General features: G+C 42.5%; 1 protein-coding gene across 2 annotated transcripts in view; it reads left to right on the plus strand.

Moving 5' to 3' along the window:
• Window positions 1–21,254, plus strand: part of LOC122937739 (ATP-binding cassette sub-family B member 5-like) — a 127,973-nt gene that overhangs the window by 58,771 nt on the left and 47,948 nt on the right. The window contains exons 10-15 of one of the 2 annotated variants that reach the window (XM_044292755.1): window positions 10,133–10,246; window positions 12,146–12,256; window positions 13,187–13,312; window positions 13,424–13,627; window positions 15,173–15,343; window positions 18,507–18,668. In XM_044292755.1, coding sequence (XP_044148690.1) covers window positions 10,133–10,246; window positions 12,146–12,256; window positions 13,187–13,312; window positions 13,424–13,627; window positions 15,173–15,343; window positions 18,507–18,668 — 888 coding nt within the window. The remainder of the gene's footprint in view (window positions 1–10,132; window positions 10,247–12,145; window positions 12,257–13,186; window positions 13,313–13,423; window positions 13,628–15,172; window positions 15,344–18,506; window positions 18,669–21,254) is intronic. The other variant, XM_044292756.1, reaches the window with a different exon arrangement.

Below are 21,254 nucleotides of genomic sequence, written 5' to 3' on the forward strand. Positions count from 1 at the left end.
GCAGCTGAAACTCCACTATGGCCTGCTGCTGCTCGCACAGTCTGTCCAGCATGTGCAAGGTGGAGTTCCACCTGGTGGGCACGTCGCATATGAGGCGGTGAGCGGGAAGGCCGAAGTTACGCTGTAGCGCAGACAGGCGAGCAGCGGCAGGATGTGAACGCCGGAAGCGCGAACAGACGGCCCGCACTTTATGCAGCAGCTCTGACATGTCGGGGTAGTTGTGAATGAACTTCTGCACCACCAAATTCAGCACATGCGCCAAGCAAGGGATGTGCGTCAAATTGGCTAGTCCCAGAGCTGCAACGAGATTTCGCCCATTATCACACACCACCAGGCCGGGCTTGAGGCTCACCGGCAGCAACCACTCGTCGGTCTGTTGTTCAATACCCCGCCACAACTCCTGTGCGGTGTGGGGCCTGTCCCCCAAACATATGAGTTTCAGAATGGCCTGCTGACGTTTACCCCGGGCTGTGCTGAAGTTGGTGGTGAAGGTGTGTGGCTGACTGGATGAGCAGGTGGAAGAAGAGGAGGAGGAAGCCGAGAAGGAGGAGGTGGCAACAGGAGGCAAAGAATGTTGCCCTGCGATCCTTGGCGGCGGCAGGACGTGCGCCAAACAGCTCTCCGCCTGGGGCCCAGCTGCCACTACATTTACCCAGTGTGCAGTTAGGGAGATATAGCGTCCCTGGCCGTGCTTACTGGTCCACGTATCTGTGGTTAGGTGGACCTTGCTACAGATGGCGTTGCGCAGTGCACACTTGATTTTATCGGATACTTGGTTGTGCAGGGAAGGCACGGCTCTCTTGGAGAAGTAGTGCCGGCTGGGAACAACATACTGTGGGACAGCAAGCGACATGAGCTGTTTGAAGCTGTCTGTGTCCACCAGCCTAAATGACAGCATTTCATAGGCCAGTAGTTTAGAAATGCTGGCATTCAGGGCCAGGGATCGAGGGTGGCTAGGTGGGAATTTACGCTTTCTATCAAATGTTTGTGAGATGGAGAGCTGAACGCTGGCGTGTGACATGGTTGAGACGCTTGGTGACGGAGGTGGTGGTGGTGGTGTTGGTGGTACATCCCCTGTTTGCTGGGCGGCAGGTGCCAACGTTCCTCCAGAGGCGGAGGAAGAGGCCGAGGCGGCAGCAGCAGAATAGGCCGAGGCGGCAGCAGCAGAAGAGGTAGCAGGGGGAGCCTGAGTGACTTCCTTGGTTTTAAGGTGTTTACTCCACTGCAGTTCATGCTTTGCATGCAGGTGCCTGGTCATGCAGGTTGTGCTCAGGTTCAGAACGTTAATGCCTCGCTTCAGGCTCTGATGGCACAGCGTGCAAACCACTCGGGTCTTGTCGTCAGCACATTGTTTGAAGAAGTGCCATGCCAGGGAACTCCTTGAAGCTGCCTTTGGGGTGCTCGGTCCCAGATGGCGGCGGTCAGTAGCAGGCGGAGTCTCTTGGCGGCGGGTGTTCTGCTTTTGCCCACTGCTCCCTCTTTTGCTACGCTGTTGGCTCGGTCTCACCACTGCCTCTTCCTCCGAACTGTGAAAGTCAGTGGCACGACCTTCATTCCATGTGGGGTCTAGGACCTCATCGTCCCCTGCATCGTCTTCCACCCAGTCTTGATCCCTGACCTCCTGTTCAGTCTGCACACTGCAGAAAGACGCAGCAGTTGGCACCTGTGTTTCGTCATCATCAGAGACATGCTGAGGTGGTATTCCCATGTCCTCATCATCAGGAAACATAAGTGGTTGTGCGTCAGTGCATTCTATGTCTTTCACCGCTGGGGAAGGGCTAGGTGGATGCCCTTGGGAAACCCTGCCAGCGGAGTCTTCAAACAGCATAAGAGACTGCTGCATAACTTGAGGCTGAGACAGTTTCCCTGGTATGCATGGGGGTGATGTGACAGACTGATGGGGTTGGTTTTCAGGCGCCATCTGTGCGCTTTCTGCAGAAGACTGGGTGGGAGATAATGTGAACGTGCTGGATCCACTGTCGGCCACCCAATTGACTAATGCCTGTACCTGCTCAGGCCTTACCATCCTTAGAACGGCATTGGGCCCCACCATATATCGCTGTAAATTCTGGCGGCTACTGGGACCTGAGGTAGTTGGTACACTAGGACGTGTGGATGTGGCAGAACGGCCACGTCCTCTCCCAGCACCAGAGGGTCCACTAACACCACCACGACCATGTCCACGTCCGCGTCCCTTACTAGATGTTTTTCTCATTGTTATGGTTCACCACAACAACAAATATATTATTTGGCCCAATGTATTGTATTCAAATTCAGCGGGATATAAATTTGAGGCCTAGTATTTAGGCGCTGGGTGACCGGTATGGATTTAGTGACAGAATTAGACTTGGAAATGCACAGAAGCGTGTGTGTGAAGTTATTCTGAATGACCCTATGTGCACCTTCAATATTATATACCCTTTTAGGGATAGATTTCAAATAGCTCTGATATAGCAGAAACCACTAAATTATGAAATTGCTAAATTGGGAATTGTACTTCAACCCAGAACAAAAAATGTGCTTTGACGGACACTAAATATCTTGCCCAGCAACAACAGTACAGCGGTGGGTAACGAGAGATTTAGAGGGATTTAAATTTGAGGCCTAGTATTTAGGCGCTGGGTCACCGGTATGGATTTAGTGACAGAATTAGACTTGGAAATGCACAGAAGCGTGTGTGTGAAGTTATTCTGAATGACCCTATGTGCACCTTCAATATTATATACCCTTTTAGGGATAGATTTCAAATAGCTCTGATATAGCAGAAACCACTAAATTATGAAATTGCTAAATTGGGAATTGTACTTCAACCCAGAACAAAAAATGTGCTTTGACGGACACTAAATATCTTGCCCAGCAACAACAGTACACCGGTGGGTAACGAGAGATTTAGAGGGAATTAAATTTGAGGCCTAGTATTTAGGCGCTGGGTCACCGGTATGGATTTAGTGACAGAATTAGACTTGGAAATACACAGTAGCGGGTGTGTGTGAAGTTATTCTGAATGACCCTATGTGCACCTTCAATATTATATACCCTTTTAGGGATAGATTTCAAATAGCTCTGATATAGCAGAAACCACTAAATTATGAAATTGCTAAATTGGGAATTGTACTTCAACCCAGAACAAAAAATGTGCTTTGACGGACACTAAATATCTTGCCCAGCAACAACAGTACAGCGGTGGGTAACGAGAGATTTAGAGGGAATTAAATTTGAGGCCTAGTATTTAGGCGCTGGGTCACCGGTATGGATTTAGTGACAGAATTAGACTTGGAAATGCACAGAAGCGTGTGTGTGAAGTTATTCTGAATGACCCTATGTGCACCTTCAATATTATATACCCTTTTAGGGATAGATTTCAAATAGCTCTGATATAGCAGAAACCACTAAATTATGAAATTGCTAAATTGGGAATTGTACTTCAACCCAGAACAAAAAATGTGCTTTGACGGACACTAAATATCTTGCCCAGCAACAACAGTACAGCGGTGGGTAACGAGAGATTTAGAGGGATTTAAATTTGAGGCCTAGTATTTAGGCGCTGGGTCACCGGTATGGATTTAGTGACAGAATTAGACTTGGAAATGCACAGAAGCGTGTGTGTGAAGTTATTCTGAATGACCCTATGTGCACCTTCAATATTATATACCCTTTTAGGGATAGATTTCAAATAGCTCTGATATAGCAGAAACCACTAAATTATGAAATTGCTAAATTGGGAATTGTACTTCAACCCAGAACAAAAAATGTGCTTTGACGGACACTAAATATCTTGCCCAGCAACAACAGTACAGCGGTGGGTAACGAGAGATTTAGAGGGATTTAAATTTGAGGCCTAGTATTTAGGCGCTGGGTCACCGGTATGGATTTAGTGACAGAATTAGACTTGGAAATGCACAGAAGCGTGTGTGTGAAGTTATTCTGAATGACCCTATGTGCACCTTCAATATTATATACCCTTTTAGGGATAGATTTCAAATAGCTCTGATATAGCAGAAACCACTAAATTATGAAATTGCTAAATTGGGAATTGTACTTCAACCCAGAACAAAAAATGTGCTTTGACGGACACTAAATATCTTGCCCAGCAACAACAGTACACCGGTGGGTAACGAGAGATTTAGAGGGAATTAAATTTGAGGCCTAGTATTTAGGCGCTGGGTCACCGGTATGGATTTAGTGACAGAATTAGACTTGGAAATACACAGTAGCGGGTGTGTGTGAAGTTATTCTGAATGACCCTATGTGCACCTTCAATATTATATACCCTTTTAGGGATAGATTTCAAATAGCTCTGATATAGCAGAAACCACTAAATTATGAAATTGCTAAATTGGGAATTGTACTTCAACCCAGAACAAAAAATGTGCTTTGACGGACACTAAATATCTTGCCCAGCAACAACAGTACAGCGGTGGGTAACGAGAGATTTAGAGGGAATTAAATTTGAGGCCTAGTATTTAGGCGCTGGGTCACCGGTATGGATTTAGTGACAGAATTAGACTTGGAAATGCACAGAAGCGTGTGTGTGAAGTTATTCTGAATGACCCTATGTGCACCTTCAATATTATATACCCTTTTAGGGATAGATTTCAAATAGCTCTGATATAGCAGAAACCACTAAATTATGAAATTGCTAAATTGGGAATTGTACTTCAACCCAGAACAAAAAATGTGCTTTGACGGACACTAAATATCTTGCCCAGCAACAACAGTACAGCGGTGGGTAACGAGAGATTTAGAGGGATTTAAATTTGAGGCCTAGTATTTAGGCGCTGGGTCACCGGTATGGATTTAGTGACAGAATTAGACTTGGAAATGCACAGAAGCGTGTGTGTGAAGTTATTCTGAATGACCCTATGTGCACCTTCAATATTATATACCCTTTTAGGGATAGATTTCAAATAGCTCTGATATAGCAGAAACCACTAAATTATGAAATTGCTAAATTGGGAATTGTACTTCAACCCAGAACAAAAAATGTGCTTTGACGGACACTAAATATCTTGCCCAGCAACAACAGTACAGTGGTGGGTAACGAGAGATTTAGAGGGATTTAAATTTGAGGCCTAGTATTTAGGCGCTGGGTCACCGGTATGGATTTAGTGACAGAATTAGACTTGGAAATGCACAGAAGCGTGTGTGTGAAGTTATTCTGAATGACCCTATGTGCACCTTCAATATTATATACCCTTTTAGGGATAGATTTCAAATAGCTCTGATATAGCAGAAACCACTAAATTATGAAATTGCTAAATTGGGAATTGTACTTCAACCCAGAACAAAAAATGTGCTTTGACGGACACTAAATATCTTGCCCAGCAACAACAGTACACCGGTGGGTAACGAGAGATTTAGAGGGAATTAAATTTGAGGCCTAGTATTTAGGCGCTGGGTCACCGGTATGGATTTAGTGACAGAATTAGACTTGGAAATACACAGTAGCGGGTGTGTGTGAAGTTATTCTGAATGACCCTATGTGCACCTTCAATATTATATACCCTTTTAGGGATAGATTTCAAATAGCTCTGATATAGCAGAAACCACTAAATTATGAAATTGCTAAATTGGGAATTGTACTTCAACCCAGAACAAAAAATGTGCTTTGACGGACACTAAATATCTTGCCCAGCAACAACAGTACAGCGGTGGGTAACGAGAGATTTAGAGGGAATTAAATTTGAGGCCTAGTATTTAGGCGCTGGGTCACCGGTATGGATTTAGTGACAGAATTAGACTTGGAAATACACAGTAGCGGGTGTGTGTGAAGTTATTCTGAATGACCCTATGTGCACCTTCAATATTATATACCCTTTTTGGGATAGATTTCAAATAGCTCTGATATAGCAGGAACCACTAAATTATGAAATTGCTAAATTGGGAATTGTACTTCAACCCAGAACAAAAAATGTGCTTTGACGGGCACTAAATAACTTTCCCAGCTACAACAGGACAACGGTAACGAGAGATTTAGAGGGATTTAAATTTGAGGCCTAGTATTTAGGCGCTGGGTGACAGGTATGGGTTTAGTGACAGAATTAGACTTGGAAATACACAGTAGCGGGTGTGTGTGAAGTTATTCTGAATGACCCTATGTGCACCTTCAATATTATATACCCTTTTTGGGATAGATTTCAAATAGCTCTGATATAGCAGAAACCACTAAATTATGAAATTGCTAAATTGGGAATTGTACTTCAACCCAGAACAAAAAATGTGCTTTGACGGACACTAAATATCTTGCCCAGCAACAACAGTACAGCGGTGGGTAACGAGAGATTTAGAGGGAATTAAATTTGAGGCCTAGTATTTAGGCGCTGGGTCACCGGTATGGATTTAGTGACAGAATTAGACTTGGAAATACACAGTAGCGGGTGTGTGTGAAGTTACTCTGAATGACCCTATGTGCACCTTCAATATTATATACCCTTTTTGGGATAGATTTCAAAGAGCTCTGATATAGCAGGAACCACTAAATTATGAAATTGCTAAATTGGGAATTGTATTTCAACCCAGAACAAGAAATGTGCTTGAACGGACACTAAATAACTCGCCCAGCTACAGCACTAGGGACAGATTTAGCTGGATATAAATTTGAGGCCTAGTATTTAGGCGCTGGGTGACCGGTATGGATTTAGTGACAGAATTAGACTGGGATATGGCCAAAAAATGAACAGACTATTGCTGGTTAAATGCACTTGGTGTGACAGCTTCACCCTGATGTAGGCTTTAGCCAAAAAACAACCACACCATTGAGGGTTAAATGCACTTGGTGACAGGCGCAGCTTGCCCCTGATTTTGTATATGGCCAAAAAATGAACAGACTATTGCTGGTTAAATGCACTTGGTGTGACAGCTTCACCCTGATGTAGGCTTTAGCCAAAAAACAACCACACCATTGAGGGTTAAATGCACTTGGTGACAGGCGCAGCTTGCCCCTGATTTTGTATATGGCCAAAAAATGAACAGACTATTGCTGGTTAAATGCACTTGGTGTGACAGCTTCACCCTGATGTAGGCTTTAGCCAAAAAACAACCACACCATTGAGGGTTAAATGCACTTGGTGACAGGCGCAGCTTGCCCCTGATTTTGTATATGGCCAAAAAATGAACAGACTATTGCTGGTTAAATGCACTTGGTGTGACAGCTTCACCCTGATGTAGGCTTTAGCCAAAAAACAACCACACCATTGAGGGTTAAATGCACTTGGTCGCAGCTTGTGCTGGCGCACCACAAGACACAAAATGGCCGCCGATCACCCCAGAAAAATGAGACTGACAAACGGTCTGTGCAGCCTAAAAACAGTGAGCAATTGAGGATCAGCAGCTCAATGATCCACAGCTGCAGATCGATCAGTTAATCAAGTCCTTTGGAGGAGTTAATCTGCCTAATCTCGCCCTACTGTCGCAGCCGCAACCTCTCCCTACGCTAATCAGAGCAGAGTGACGGGCGGCGCTATGTGACTCCAGCTTAAATAGAGGCTGGGTCACATGGTGCTCTGGCCAATCACAGCCATGCCAATAGTAGGCATGGCTGTGATGGCCTCTTGGGGCAAGTAGTATGACGCTTGTTGATTGGCTGCTTTGCAGCCTTTCAAAAAGCGCCAAGAAAGCGTCACAAAAGCGCCAAGAAAGCGACGAACACCGAACCCGAACCCGGACTTTTACGAAAATGTCCGGGTTCGGGTCCGTGTCACGGACACCCCAAAATTCGGTACGAACCCGAACTATACAGTTCGAGTTCGCTCATCCCTAGTTACATATACATGCATTCAACACAGCTAAATGGTAATGCTGGTAGCTGAATCAGGGCTGACTGTCCATACGACTAAAGCTTTACTTGCTTGGCCCCTGGTAACAAACCTGATTCACACTAGTGATGAGCGGCATAGGCAATATTAGAATTCGCAATATTTTGCGAATTTTTTGCCGAATATTCGCCATAAATTAGCAAATTTGAGAATTTGTGATCTCCAGTAATTGTTTACTTGATTGCAAAAATCGGCAATGTAATATATTCGCGATAAATTCGCGATTAGAATTTTTTAACACTATTCGCGACACTATTCGCAAATATGAATATATAGCACTATATTCTAAATATTTGCGGATTCTCGAAGTGGCAATATTCGCAATTAAAATTTGCGATTCGAATATTCGCGTTCAACACTATTTCACACATTAAAATAGGAGATGGTTCTTTATAGTCAAGGAAGCAACATTTTTTAATTCTCTCACCGAATTGTAGCATTTCAAAAAGGGCTAGCGGTATTGGCTTTAAGACTTAGCATTAAAGGGTTTGTCCCCCTTCAAAATACAGGGAATGCTTAAAAATATAAAAAAGAAAAACACCCCATATAATCCCGCTCTGTATCTGTGCTGCTGATCACATGCCATCCAACCATGTGATTGGTGCAGCCAGCAGTAATGTCTGTATTTAAATCACTAGATTACTGAGACCAGTGATTGGCTGCAGTGGTCACATGATTAAAGTGCATGCAATCCACTGTAGAGAAGTATACAGAGACCAACGAGGACCATATTTTTTATACTCTGCACAACCCTTTTAATATAGAATTGAATATGTTTTTAATTTATACAGTGTTTTTTTACACTCATAAGACTAAATTGGTTACAGATGGCAAGAGGGGAGTTGTTGTTTGGCCTTCGGAAGACTCACGCAGGTCTTTTAAGTTTAAACCTGATGCTGTGTCTTTTACCTATACAACAAAGTTATAAAGAAATGTCAGAAGCATAAGATTAGCTGAATAAATTTGGACATTTGTAAAAAGGTGCCTACATACACATTTAAAGGGGTTATCTGAATGTTTAATATCGATGAGCTACCCTCAGAAAAGGAGATCATGATCTGATTGGTGGGAGCCTAACTCCTAGAACCACCGCCTATCAAACTAGTGTTCATCTGTCACGTGGTCTAAGCGCAGCTCTGTTCACTTGAAGCAAATAGGCCTGACCTGCAATACCAAGCACAGCCGCTATCTAATGGAAGGTGCTGTGCTTGGTAAGCTGTGAGAATGCTGTAGCACTCATTGGAGTGCCGCAGCTTCTTCAAAGAGCTGATCAGTAGGGGTGCCGGGTGTCGGACCCTGACAATTACATACTAATGTCCTGTACTGAGGATATGTCATCAGCATTAAATACATGAAAAAACCCTTTAAACAACATAGGTGATTACATACAACAGTGCTTTCTATCGACTGTTAACATACAAGAGATTAAAGGGGTTATCCGATTCTAAAAGAGTGGCCCAGACCTGCCCAATCCAGGGTTGGGATGATACTCACTTGATCCCCGTTGCTGGATCCAGTTTCTAAGGCTGGGTTCACACCTGAGTGTTTTACAGCACGTTCGTACGCGCTGTAAAACGCTCAACAAGCAAAAACCAATGCTTCACTATCGGCATGGTTCTCACCTGAGCGTTTTACAGCGCGTACGATCGCGCTAAAAAAAAAACGACGCCCCAAGAAGTACAGGAGCTTCTTTGGGGCGCATTGTTCATGTTCCCGCACATAGACCTAGCGAGAACGTGCAACAATGGGCGTTTGCTTGTTTCACTCTCACGTATGTAAACGCCCGATAAGCACACTTGTAAACAGCGCTTATTGGGTACGCTTATGTGCAAACCCGGCCTAAGGCTCTCAGGCTGGCAGTTCCACATCCATGTGCACCAAAGACAACATCAGTCGAGGGGGACACATGTGAACTCTGCATCCAATCATAGGTTGCAGTGGTGACCTGCTCCCTCTGCATTAAGCGTGATGTCACATGTGACGCAGGGGGAGCAGGTCACTGCTGTGGCCTGTGATTGGCTGCAGTGATCACGTGTACCCCTGTCAACAGATGTGGTCCTTGGCGCTCATGGGAGCAGAACTGCCGGCCCAGGAGCCCAACAGACTAGATCCAGCAGCGGGGATCAGGTGAGCATCACCCCCACCCTGGATCAGGCAGGTCTGAACCACTCTTTTAGAATTGGAAAACTCCTGTAATTACACCATGGAAAGTACTGTATTATCCATATATCATCTCCATACCGTACTTCCATGAATGACATATCTATTTTTGTCAGAGATGCTTTGCTATTGTTTTTAAAACACATCTTTTCTGACAGGTCTTCTTCAGTGTGGTAATCAGCAGTTATTGCCTTGGTCAGGCAATTTCTCATCTTGAAGCATTTTCAATTGCAAGAGGTGCAGCTTATGGTATATATAATGTAATCGACCAGGTAAATCAGAAAGTGTAAAACACAGTGTAAAAAACAGAATCATACAGAATGTTTTGTATAGAATCATTATCAAAGCAGGTGTATGGGAAATGAGTGTTTGAGTAGACACAGAAGTGAAATGGTTATGCTGGTAATAGCGTTATTGCTGCTCACCATCTGTGTTGATTCCTCAAAGTTTCTTAAAAATCACAGAGGTCAGACATCCATGCCCACTCCTCGCTAGTGAATAGCGGAAGCTGATTAGAAAGGCGACTACTATGTTTCAGCTGGTATTCCACTACTGCCCTCTGCTGCTCACAAAGCCTGGCCAACATGTGGAACGTGAAGTTCCAGCGCGTGCTCATGTGGCACAACAGCCGGAGAGCTGGCAATTTCAAGCGCTGCTGCAGCATTGACAGACTGGCTGAAGCTGTCAGTGACTTGGGGAAATGTGCACACACGCGGCGCACCTTCACTAGTAGCTCAGGCAAATTGGGGTAGGTTTTGAGAAACCGCTGAACCACAAGGTTGAATACGTGGGCTAGGCATGGGATGTGTCTGAGCTTGCTGAGCTCCAAAGCCGCCACCAAGTTACGGCCATTATCAGACACAATCATGCCTGGTTCTAGGTTGAGTGGCCAGAGCCACAGCTCAGTCTGGTCTCTTATCCCCTGCCACAGCTCTGCGGCGGTGTGCTGTTTGTCCCCTAAGCATATCAGCTTCGACACGGCCTGTTGACGCTTCCCCACTGCAGTGCTACACTGCTTCCAGCTACCAACTGATGACTGACTGGTGCTGCATACGGATAATTCAGAGGTGGAAGTGGAGGAGGAGGCGGAGGAGGAGAAGTGGAGGTTGGAGCCACTAACGTAGGTGCTGGCGAAAACACTGATCGACATAGAGCCCGCAATCCTTGCCGTCGGTAGCACCTGTGCCATCCCAGGGTATGACTCGCTTTCAGCCTCCACAACGTTCCCACACTGTGCCGTCAGGAAAATGTAGTGTCCCTGGCCGAATGCACTTGTCCATGTGTCCGTGGTTAAGTGGACCTTGCCAGTAAATGCATTGGTCAGGGCACATGTAATGTAACTGGACACATGTTGGTGTAAGGGGGGCACGGCACACCGTGAAAAATAGTGGCGGCTGGCGACTGCCTAACAAGTGACGGCCACCGACATCAGGCTGCGGAAGGCCTCAGTGTCCACAAGCCTAAATGGCAACATTTCCAGGGCAAGTAATTTGGAAAGATGCACATTTAGTACTATGGCCTGTGGGTGGGTGGCTGGGCATTTGCGCTTGCGTTCAAATTCCTGGGGTAAGAAAATTTGTACACTGCGCTGGGACACGAAAGTGGATGTGGTCGCTGATGGTGCTTGCGAAGGTATGCGCACACTTTGAACAGGAGATGTGGCGCAGATAGTTTTACGGTCCATAGGGGACACCTTCTAGGGAAAAAGTGTACTGGATGTCACTGATATTTTAGGGATGCACAAACTTTAAACAGTAGATGTGGCACGGATAATTTAACTGTCCGCAGGGGACACCATCTATGGAAAAAGTGCACTGGGTGTCACTGATATTTTAGGGATGCACGCACTTTAAACAGGAGATGTGGCGCGAATAATTTTACTGTCCGCAGAGGACACCGTCTACAGAAAAAGTGTACTGTATGTCACTTATATTCTAGGGTTGCGCACACTTTAAACAGTAGATGTGACGCGGATAATGTACGTGGCTGCAGCGGACACTGTCTATGGAAAAAGTGCACTGGAAGTGCTCGCTCAACACTAGTGTCTACCAGTATTATTGCATCTGTCCAGCATCTCAGAACTTTGTTCCCCCCTTTTACCTTTTTTATTGCTTTAATCATAGACTCCACATCCTAAAACAAAATAAACACCTTTATATATTGTTTTATAGACGTCCACTATTGACAGCTTTTCAACAGAAGGATACAGGCCAGATACTATAAAGGGAGATGTGGAATTTAAAGATGTTCATTTTTGTTATCCATCTCGACCAAATGTTCAGGTAAGAGCAATTACATATGTTCATTTCTAAATGAATCGTCACAATTTTTTCTTAATTAGGCCTCATGCACACAAATCTATTTTACTTCTGTGTCCGTTTAGTTTTTTTTGCGGACCATATACGGAACCATTGATTTCAATGGGTTCGCAAAAAGAATGGAAGTTACTGCGTGTGCATTCCGTTTCTGCATGTCTGTATTTCCGTTCCGCAAAAAAATAGAACATGTCCTATTATTGTCCGCATTACGGACAAGGATAGAACTGTTCTATTATTGTCCAGCTGTTGCGAAATGCACACAGACATCATCCGTATTTTTTGCAGATATTTTTTTTGAGGACCGCAAAATACATATGGTCATGTGCCTTAGGGCTCATGCACACGACTGTATGCCCTCCAAGACATACGGTCCGTGAGCGGCCATATGTCCCGAAGCAGCATACATCGAGCACACAGGAGCGCACAGCATCATAGGTTACTATGATGCTGTGCGCATCGGGCCAAGCGCAGGGCTATTGTCCTGCACTTATATGATCTTATGAGTGCAGGACAACAGTCCCACAGATGGCCCGATACACCCAGTATCATTGTAATCTATGATGTTGTGTGCTCCCATGCGGACGATGTATGCCCCTCCGGGACATATGGCCCGCTCACGGACCGCACCTGAGCCCTTAAGCAAAGAAAATTACTGAAGCAACCCAATATTTTTACTAATATCTGTAATATTTGCCATTTGTCAGTATTAGCTGTGACACTTAACTGTGGTTCACATCTCTGGTTCATATTGCTCCACACACTAGTGATAGACCAATGAGTCAAAATTATGAATTCCTTTGAATCAATATGGAAACAGAACATTACCGTATTACTAAATTGCAAAAACATAATTATGATTATTACATAATGACGTTAAAATAATTTATATTTAAGGTTTTAAATGGACTAAATCTAAAAGTAAAATCTGGACAGACTGTGGCATTGGTTGGGCAGAGTGGATGCGGTAAAAGCACCACAGTGCAGCTCCTGCAGAGAATGTATGATCCACAAGAAGGATCGGTAATTATTTTTTGGTTTCTCCTTTTATTACAATTCCCTATTTTCAGCAATGACCATGGTACCAATTTATTTACGTAACTCCACTAATCACTGCCTGATGTATTTTTGCAGATAATGATTGATGGTCATGATATAAGGACTCTGAATGTCCGACATTATAGAGAATTAATCGGTGTGGTTAGCCAGGAGCCTGTTCTGTTTGGAAACTCCATTAAGAAAAATATCCAATATGGAAGAGAAAACGTGACGGATGAGGAAATTGAAGCAGCAGCTAAAGAAGCCAACGCCTATGACTTCATTATGGCACTGCCTGAGGTAAGCAATCAGTGGTAGCCAGTAGAGGTGTAATGGAGAAACATACAGCATTACACAGCAAAACAAGAACAATTCAAATCATCTTATATGATAGTTATTTCCTGTGCTGGAACATTGGACATTAATAAAGTGAAATAGATAACATAACTTATCAATGACCCAGAAATACGATCAAGACGCTGGTCAGTTAGTGGTTATTGAGTATTTTACACTTTTCTAACACATTTAGTAGGGTTCTACATCCCACCCCAGTGGTTTTGTGAGAAAATGTTGAATCCTAAACCATGACCTATTTCTCTCAAAGCCACACCCTTACATGTAACCTCCACCACTTTTCCCAAAGAGTTGGACAAAATCGGAGAAACTCTAAGGGTCCATTCACACGTCCTGTTTTTTTTCATCCTGAAAAACGGTCCGTTTTTTGCGGATCCGTTGTTCCTGAAAATGTTTCCGTATGTCATCCGTTTTTTGCGGATCCGCAAAAAACGGAAACATGTATACATTTCAATAATCAAATAAAGTTGTTTGGATTTCTTTGAAAAAAAAATTGAAAAAAAAAAATAAAAAAAAAAAAATAAAAATTTGTTATGTGTTTCCAGGAACGGAATCCGCAAAAAACGGATGACATACGGAATGACATCCGAATGTCATCCGTTTTTTGCGGATCCATTGACTTTGTATTGTACCAGGATCCGATTTTTCAGGACAAGAATAGGACATGTTTTATATTTAAACGGACATGCGGAACGGAACAACGGAAACGGACAGCACACATTGTGCTGTCCGATTTTTTCCAGGACCCATTGAAAATGAATGGGTCCAGATCTGGTCCTGATCTGTTCCTGAAAAAACGGAACAGATCAGGAAAGAAAAAACGGACGTGTGAATGGACCCTAATTGCACCAAATTGCACAAAATTGTGCCACTTAGACAGATTCTAGATGCAGACAGATTAGTAAATGTGGGGCTGTGTTTCTGACATTCTTCCTTTATGATGTTGCCCCTGGTTGGCATCACCACATAGCTGCCTAAGGCCTGTATTACAGTGGCCGAGGATCGGCCAGATCATCACTAACAAGCATTCGCAGGAGATGATCTGCCTGTGTAAAGGTGCCTCTCATTACCCGATGAATGAGCAAAACTCCCGTTCATCGGGTAATCTCATCTTTCATGTGGTCACAAAAATACTTTTTTTGCCAGCAGCAGTCTGCTGCCAGTAAGTAATGACTGTATAGGGACAAGCAATGGCATTAGCGACCACTCCTCCCCATACTGTGGAGGAGACCACTGTGTATAAATGCAGCAGTCTGCTTTGCTGTTTCTGGTGCAAAGATATCATGAGATGCATCTAAAATTCTGACCCGAAGAATGTCTTCCCTGTTAGAGGGATTTGATTTAATATTTTGAACCATGTTAATAGTTTTTTTTTTTCTTTTAGTCACAGTAATGGAGATTTTATATAACAAATTTTATTTATTTGTGAATTTAATGTAAGTGTAGTTTTGCTTTGTGTCATGTACTTATACTACTATTATTTCATTTCAGAAATTTGAGACTCTTGTTGGAGAAAGAGGAGCTCAGCTAAGTGGTGGCCAAAAACAAAGGATAGCAATAGCCAGAGCTTTAGTGAGAAATCCTAAGATACTTCTACTGGATGAGGCTACCTCTGCACTAGATACAGAGAGTGAATCCATTGTGCAAGCAGCTCTAGACAAGGTAAATATGATTTATGGAAGATTTTATACACCCAAAGAATGGCATTTTATCCTTTTCAGAATGCTTCCTATTTTTTCAATTTTTTGGGTGTAATTTATGAGATTACTTTCTAGTACTTAAAAAATGTTAAAATAATAATTTTTTTTAGAAGAATGCAAAATATTTTTGATATTGATGTCCTATACTTAGGATAAGTCATAAATATCAAATCAGTGGGGGCTCAACTCCTGGCACTCCTGCATATCAACTGTTTGAGAGATAGAGTTGATGGCACACAGGTGAGTGCCGTGGCCTCTTCCAAGGTCAGTGATGTCACGTTCATTGGTTAAAAAAACAAAAACGCAACCCCTTTGAACCCCTTTAAAATTCATTACATTTCTATGTTTAATTAACATTGACTAGAGAACTGTCATCAACTTTTTTTTTTACTGTTTTCTATTCTTTTCATTTTGTACATTGTACAGAAAATATTTTGCAGCTGCTGTTGATGGATCCTATATGAACTTTTAAATATGTCTTTAGGGGATTATCATCATTAATCTGTATATATATATATATATATATATATATATATATATATATATATATATCAGCATGTTTATATAGTTTTATAGATAGTTTTATATAGAAACACATATAAATACTTAAAGAGGACCACTCCTGACATGTCTGTTTTAATAGCTTCATGCATTCCCCATGTAATACTAATTCTGGAGCCTCTATTCTTATGGCTCTATGTTGGGCCATTCCTTTATTCCCATATCCTTACTACTAGAAGTTTTGAATACATTGCTAGCAGTCTGCAGTAAGGGTACAGAGGGGTGGTAACATGTTGAGGGCGTGTGCCTGCACAGATTCACTCTATCCAATCAGTGCTGCCACTTTTAGACTGTGCAGGTACTCACCCCCAACTTGTTACCACCCTTCTGTACCCTTACTTCAGACTGCTAGCAATTCATTCATAACTTCTAGTAGAAATAATAAAGGAATTACACAACATAGAGCCATAAGAATAGATGCTCCAGAATAGTTATTACATAGGGAATGCATGAAGCTATTAAAACAGACATGTCAGGAGTGGTGAAAGGTCCTCTCTAAAGGGGTTGGCCACTTTCTGGCTGCTATTGATCAATGTGTTTCTAAGATGTTTATATGACACTTACTAATATAATTTTGGTTGAAATTCTGCACCATTTTCTATATTTCTTAAGGTATGCCTACTTGTTCACAAGTCTTTTGTGCTGTCCACACAGAGGTCCTGTACATAAAATGGTTGCCGATAGAGGGTCATGTGACCAGGCAAATCACTTCAATGTGATATCTTCTCCATTCTAATACACTACACCTGCCGTCTGCACTTGTTCTGTTGTGAGTTTAGCGCAGGGTGTATGAATGGAGGAGATATCACATTGATGTGATTTGCCTGGTCACATGACCCTTCATCAGCGGCCATTGTATGGACAGAACCTCTGTGTTAACAGCACAAAAGACTTTGTAAACCTTATAAAGTATAAGCATACTTTACCTTATAAAGTATAGAAAATGCTCCAGATTTTCAACAAAGGCTATATTACAAACCAGATTCCAAAAAAGTTGGGACACTATACAAATCGTGAATAAAAACGTAATGCAATGATGTGGAGGTGCCAACTTCTAATATTTTATTCAGAATAGAACATAAATAATGGAACAATAGTTTAAACTGAGAAAATGTACCATTTTAAGGAAAAAATATGTTGAATCAGAATTTCATGGTGTCAACAAATCCCCAAAAAGTTGGGACAAGGCCATTTTCACCACTGTGTGGCATATCCCCCTCTTCTTACAACACTCAACAGACGTCTGGGGACCGAGTTGATAACAACTTGGGTTGTCCTTGTCCGGATTACATGGCGTCCCAGATTTTCAAAAATAATTTTGAATTGTGACTCGTCTGACCACAGAACAGTCTTCCATTTTGCCACACTCCATTTCAAATGATCCCTGGCCCAGTGAAAACACCTGAGCTTGTGGATCTTGCTTAGAAATGTCTTCTTCTTTGCACTGTAGAGTTTCAGCTGGCAACGGCGGATGGCACGGCTGATTGTGTTCACTGACAATGGTTTCTGGAAGTATTCCTGAGCCCATTCTGTGATTTCCTTTACAGTAGCATTCCTGTTTGTGGTGCAGTGTCGTTTAAGGGCCCGGAGATCACGGGCATCCAGTATGGTTTTACGGCCTTGACCCTTACGCACAGAGATTGTTCCAGATTCTCTGAATCTTCGGATGATGTTATGCACAGTTGATGATGATAGATGCAAAGTCTTTGCAATTTTTCGCTGGGTAACACCTTTCTGATATTGCTCCACTATCTTTCTGCGCAACATTGTGGAAATTGGTGATCCTCTACCCATCTTGGCTTCTGAGAGACACTGCCACTCTGAGAAGCTCTTTTTATACCTAATCATGTTGCCAATTGACCTAATTAGTGTTAATTGGTCTTCCAGCTCTTCGTTATGCTCAAATTTACTTTTTCCAGACTCTTATTGCTACTTGTCCCAACTTTTTGGGGATTTGTTGACACCGTGAAAATTTTGAATCAATGTATTTTTCCTTTAAAATTATACATTTACTCAGATTAAACGTTTGATCTGTCATCTACGTTCTATTACAAATAAAATATTGACATTTGCCATCTCCACATCATTGCATTCAGTTTTTATTCACAATTTGTTTAGTGTCCCAACTTCTTTGGAATCCGGTTTGTAGTAAGTGCCATATAATCATTTCACAAACACACTGGTCAACAGTAGCCAGAATATGGCCAACTCCTTTAAGAGTTATTTGGGATATTATGAGGTCAATATATGCTATTTTATTATTTTAATACTCTTAGGGGCTTTGAGGAGGTTTTACTATAAGTAGGACGACTCATTTGTTTTTTTTACTTGTAATGTGATGTGTTAATAAGCAAACCTGCAAAGGGTATAACATTTTGCTGCCACTTACAGCGCATGCAAAACAGTATAGGCTTGTGCACATAAAATACTTTCATAAACTACAGACTGAAATGTCAGAGAACTTATAGAATAACTGTGAAATTAACAGAATCAGTGATATGTGTTAGCCGAAAAAAGTACTATAATCATTCATAATCATTCATATTGGTTGCATTATTTTTCAGGCAAGTAAAGGACGTACAACCATTGTCATCGCTCATCGTCTCAGCACAGTTTGGACCGCAGATCTAATTGTTGTGCTACAAGATGGCAATGTGACTGAGCAAGGCTCACATTCCGCATTAATGGAGACAAAAGGAATATACTATACACTTGCAACAGCACAGGTACTGTGGCCTTAGCAATTTTACCCTTTCACATCTGGATATACACCTAACGAATAGAAGGATGGGTCGCACAGCGGAGGAAGGTACAACATTCAGATGTTTCATAGAACAAGTCAAGTTTGCTGCTGCATTATCAGAACACTTTGCATAAATCCAAAACTAAGGGGGAAATATAAGAACTTTGGGGGGACATTTCTTAATCTACAGTCAGGTCCATAATGATTGGTACGTCGACACAATTCTAACATTTTTGGCTCTATACACCACAACAATGGAGTTGAAATGAAACAAACAAGATGTGCTTTAACTGCAGACTGTCAGCTTCAATTTAAGGGTATTTACATCCAAATCAGGTGAACAGTGTAAGAATTACAACAGTTTGCATATGTGCCTCCCACTTGTTAAGGAACCAAAAGTAATGAGACAATTGGCTTCTTAGCTGTTCCGTGGCCAGGTGTGTGTTATTCCCTCTTTAACCCAATTACAATGAGCAGATAAAAGGTCCAGAGTTCATTGCAAGTGTGCTATTTGCATTTGGAATCTGTTGCTGTCAACTCTTAAGATGAGATTCAAAGAGCTGTCACTATCAGTGAAGCAAACCATCATTAGGCTGAAAAAACAAAACAAACCCATCAGAGAGATAGCAACAACATTAGGCATGGCCAAAACATTATTAAAAAGAAGGAACGCACCGGTGAGCTCAGCAACACCAAAAGACCCGGAAGACCACGGAAAAAAACTGTGGTGGATGACCCAAAATTATTTCCCTGGTGAAGAAAACACCCTTCACAACAGTTGGCCAGATCAAGAACACTCTCTAGGAGGTAGATGTATGTGTGTCAAAGTCAACAATCAAGAGAAGACATCACCAGAGTGAATACAGAGGGTTCACCACAAGATGTAAACAATTGGTGAGCCTCAAAAACAGAAAGGCCAGATTAGAGTTTGCCAAATGACATCTAACAAAGCCTTCACAGTTCTGGAACAACATCCTATGGACAGATGAGACCAAGATCAACTTGTACCAGAGTGATAGGAAGAGAAGAGTATGGAAAAGGAAAGGAACTGCTCATGATCCTAAGCATACCACCTCATTAGTGAAGCATGGTGGTGGTAGTGTCATGGCGTGGGCATGTATGGCTGCCAATGGAATTGGTTCTCTTGTATTTATTGATGATGTGACTGCTGACAAAAGCAGCAGGACGAATTCTGAAGTTTTTCAGGCAGCCAAATGCTTCAGAACTCATTGGACGGCGCTTCACAGTGCAGATGGACAATGACCCAAAGCATACTGCAAAAGCAACCAAATAGTTTTTTAAGGGAAAGAAATGGAATGTTATGCAATAGCCAAGTCAATCACCTTACCTGAATCCGATTGAACATGCATTTCACTTGCTGAAGACAAAACTGAAGGGAAAATGCCCCAAGAACAAGCAGGAACTGAAGACAGATGCAGTAGAGGCCTGGCAGAGCATCACCGGGGATGAAACTCAGCGTCTGGTGATGTCTATGCATTCCAGACTTCAGGCTGTAATTGACTGCAAAACAATTTGCAACCAAGTATTAAAAAGTGAAAGTTTGATTTATGATTATTATTCTGTCCCATTACTTTTGGTCCCTTAACAAGTTGGAGGCACATAGGCAAACTGTTGTAATTCCTACACTGTTCACCTGATTTGGATGTAAATACCCTCAAATTAAAGCTGACAGTCTGCAGTTAAAGCACATCTTGTTTGTTTCATTTCAAATCCATTGTGGTGGTGTATAGAGTCAAAAATGTTAGAATTGTGTCAATGTCCTAATATTTATGGACCTGACTGTATTTACTCTGTTTGGGACATAGGGCATACAGGTGTACCCTGATTTCCTGGTACTTAAGGACACAGGGTGTATCTGTACGTCCTATGTATTTCCGATCACCGGTGGGACAATGCACCGTGACCCCCCCCACCCCCCCACCCCCGTGTCGGCGATCACCACAAACCGCAGGTCAATTCAGACCTGCGGTTTGCGGCTTTTACAGTATGCAGTGGGCGGCGGTGCCATCAGTTCCCCGTGGGGCTGTAGGGGCGACCCGATGGCATGGAAAGCAGCGCAATGCCTTCCTTAGGCATCGGCTCTGCCTTCCAGTGAAGAGCCTGTCCAAACCCCTGGATCTTACAGGCGAGAATCTGTATAAGTAATACACACTGTATTACTTATACAGCCAATGCATTCCAATACAGAAGTATTGGAATGCATTGTAAAGGGCATCAGACCCCAAAATTTGAAGTCCCAAAGTAGGACAAAAAATAAATTACAAAAAAAAAGTTTAAAAAGTTTTCCCCAAAAAAATTAAAAGCTTCAAGTAAAAAAATAAATAAAAACGTCATTTCCCCCAAATAAAGTAAAAACAAATTGGTAAAAAATAGGAAAAAAAAAGTAGACATACTAGGTTTCGCCGTGTCCATATCGACCAGCTCTATAAACATATCACATGACCTAACCCCTCAGATGAACACCATAAAAAATAAAAAATAAAAACTGTGCTAAATAAACCATTTTTTTGTCACCTTAAATCACAAAAAGTACAACAGTACATTTTCT

This window comes from Bufo gargarizans, chromosome 5 (assembly GCF_014858855.1).
Source record: "Bufo gargarizans isolate SCDJY-AF-19 chromosome 5, ASM1485885v1, whole genome shotgun sequence".
NCBI classification, from domain to species: domain Eukaryota; kingdom Metazoa; phylum Chordata; class Amphibia; order Anura; family Bufonidae; genus Bufo; species Bufo gargarizans.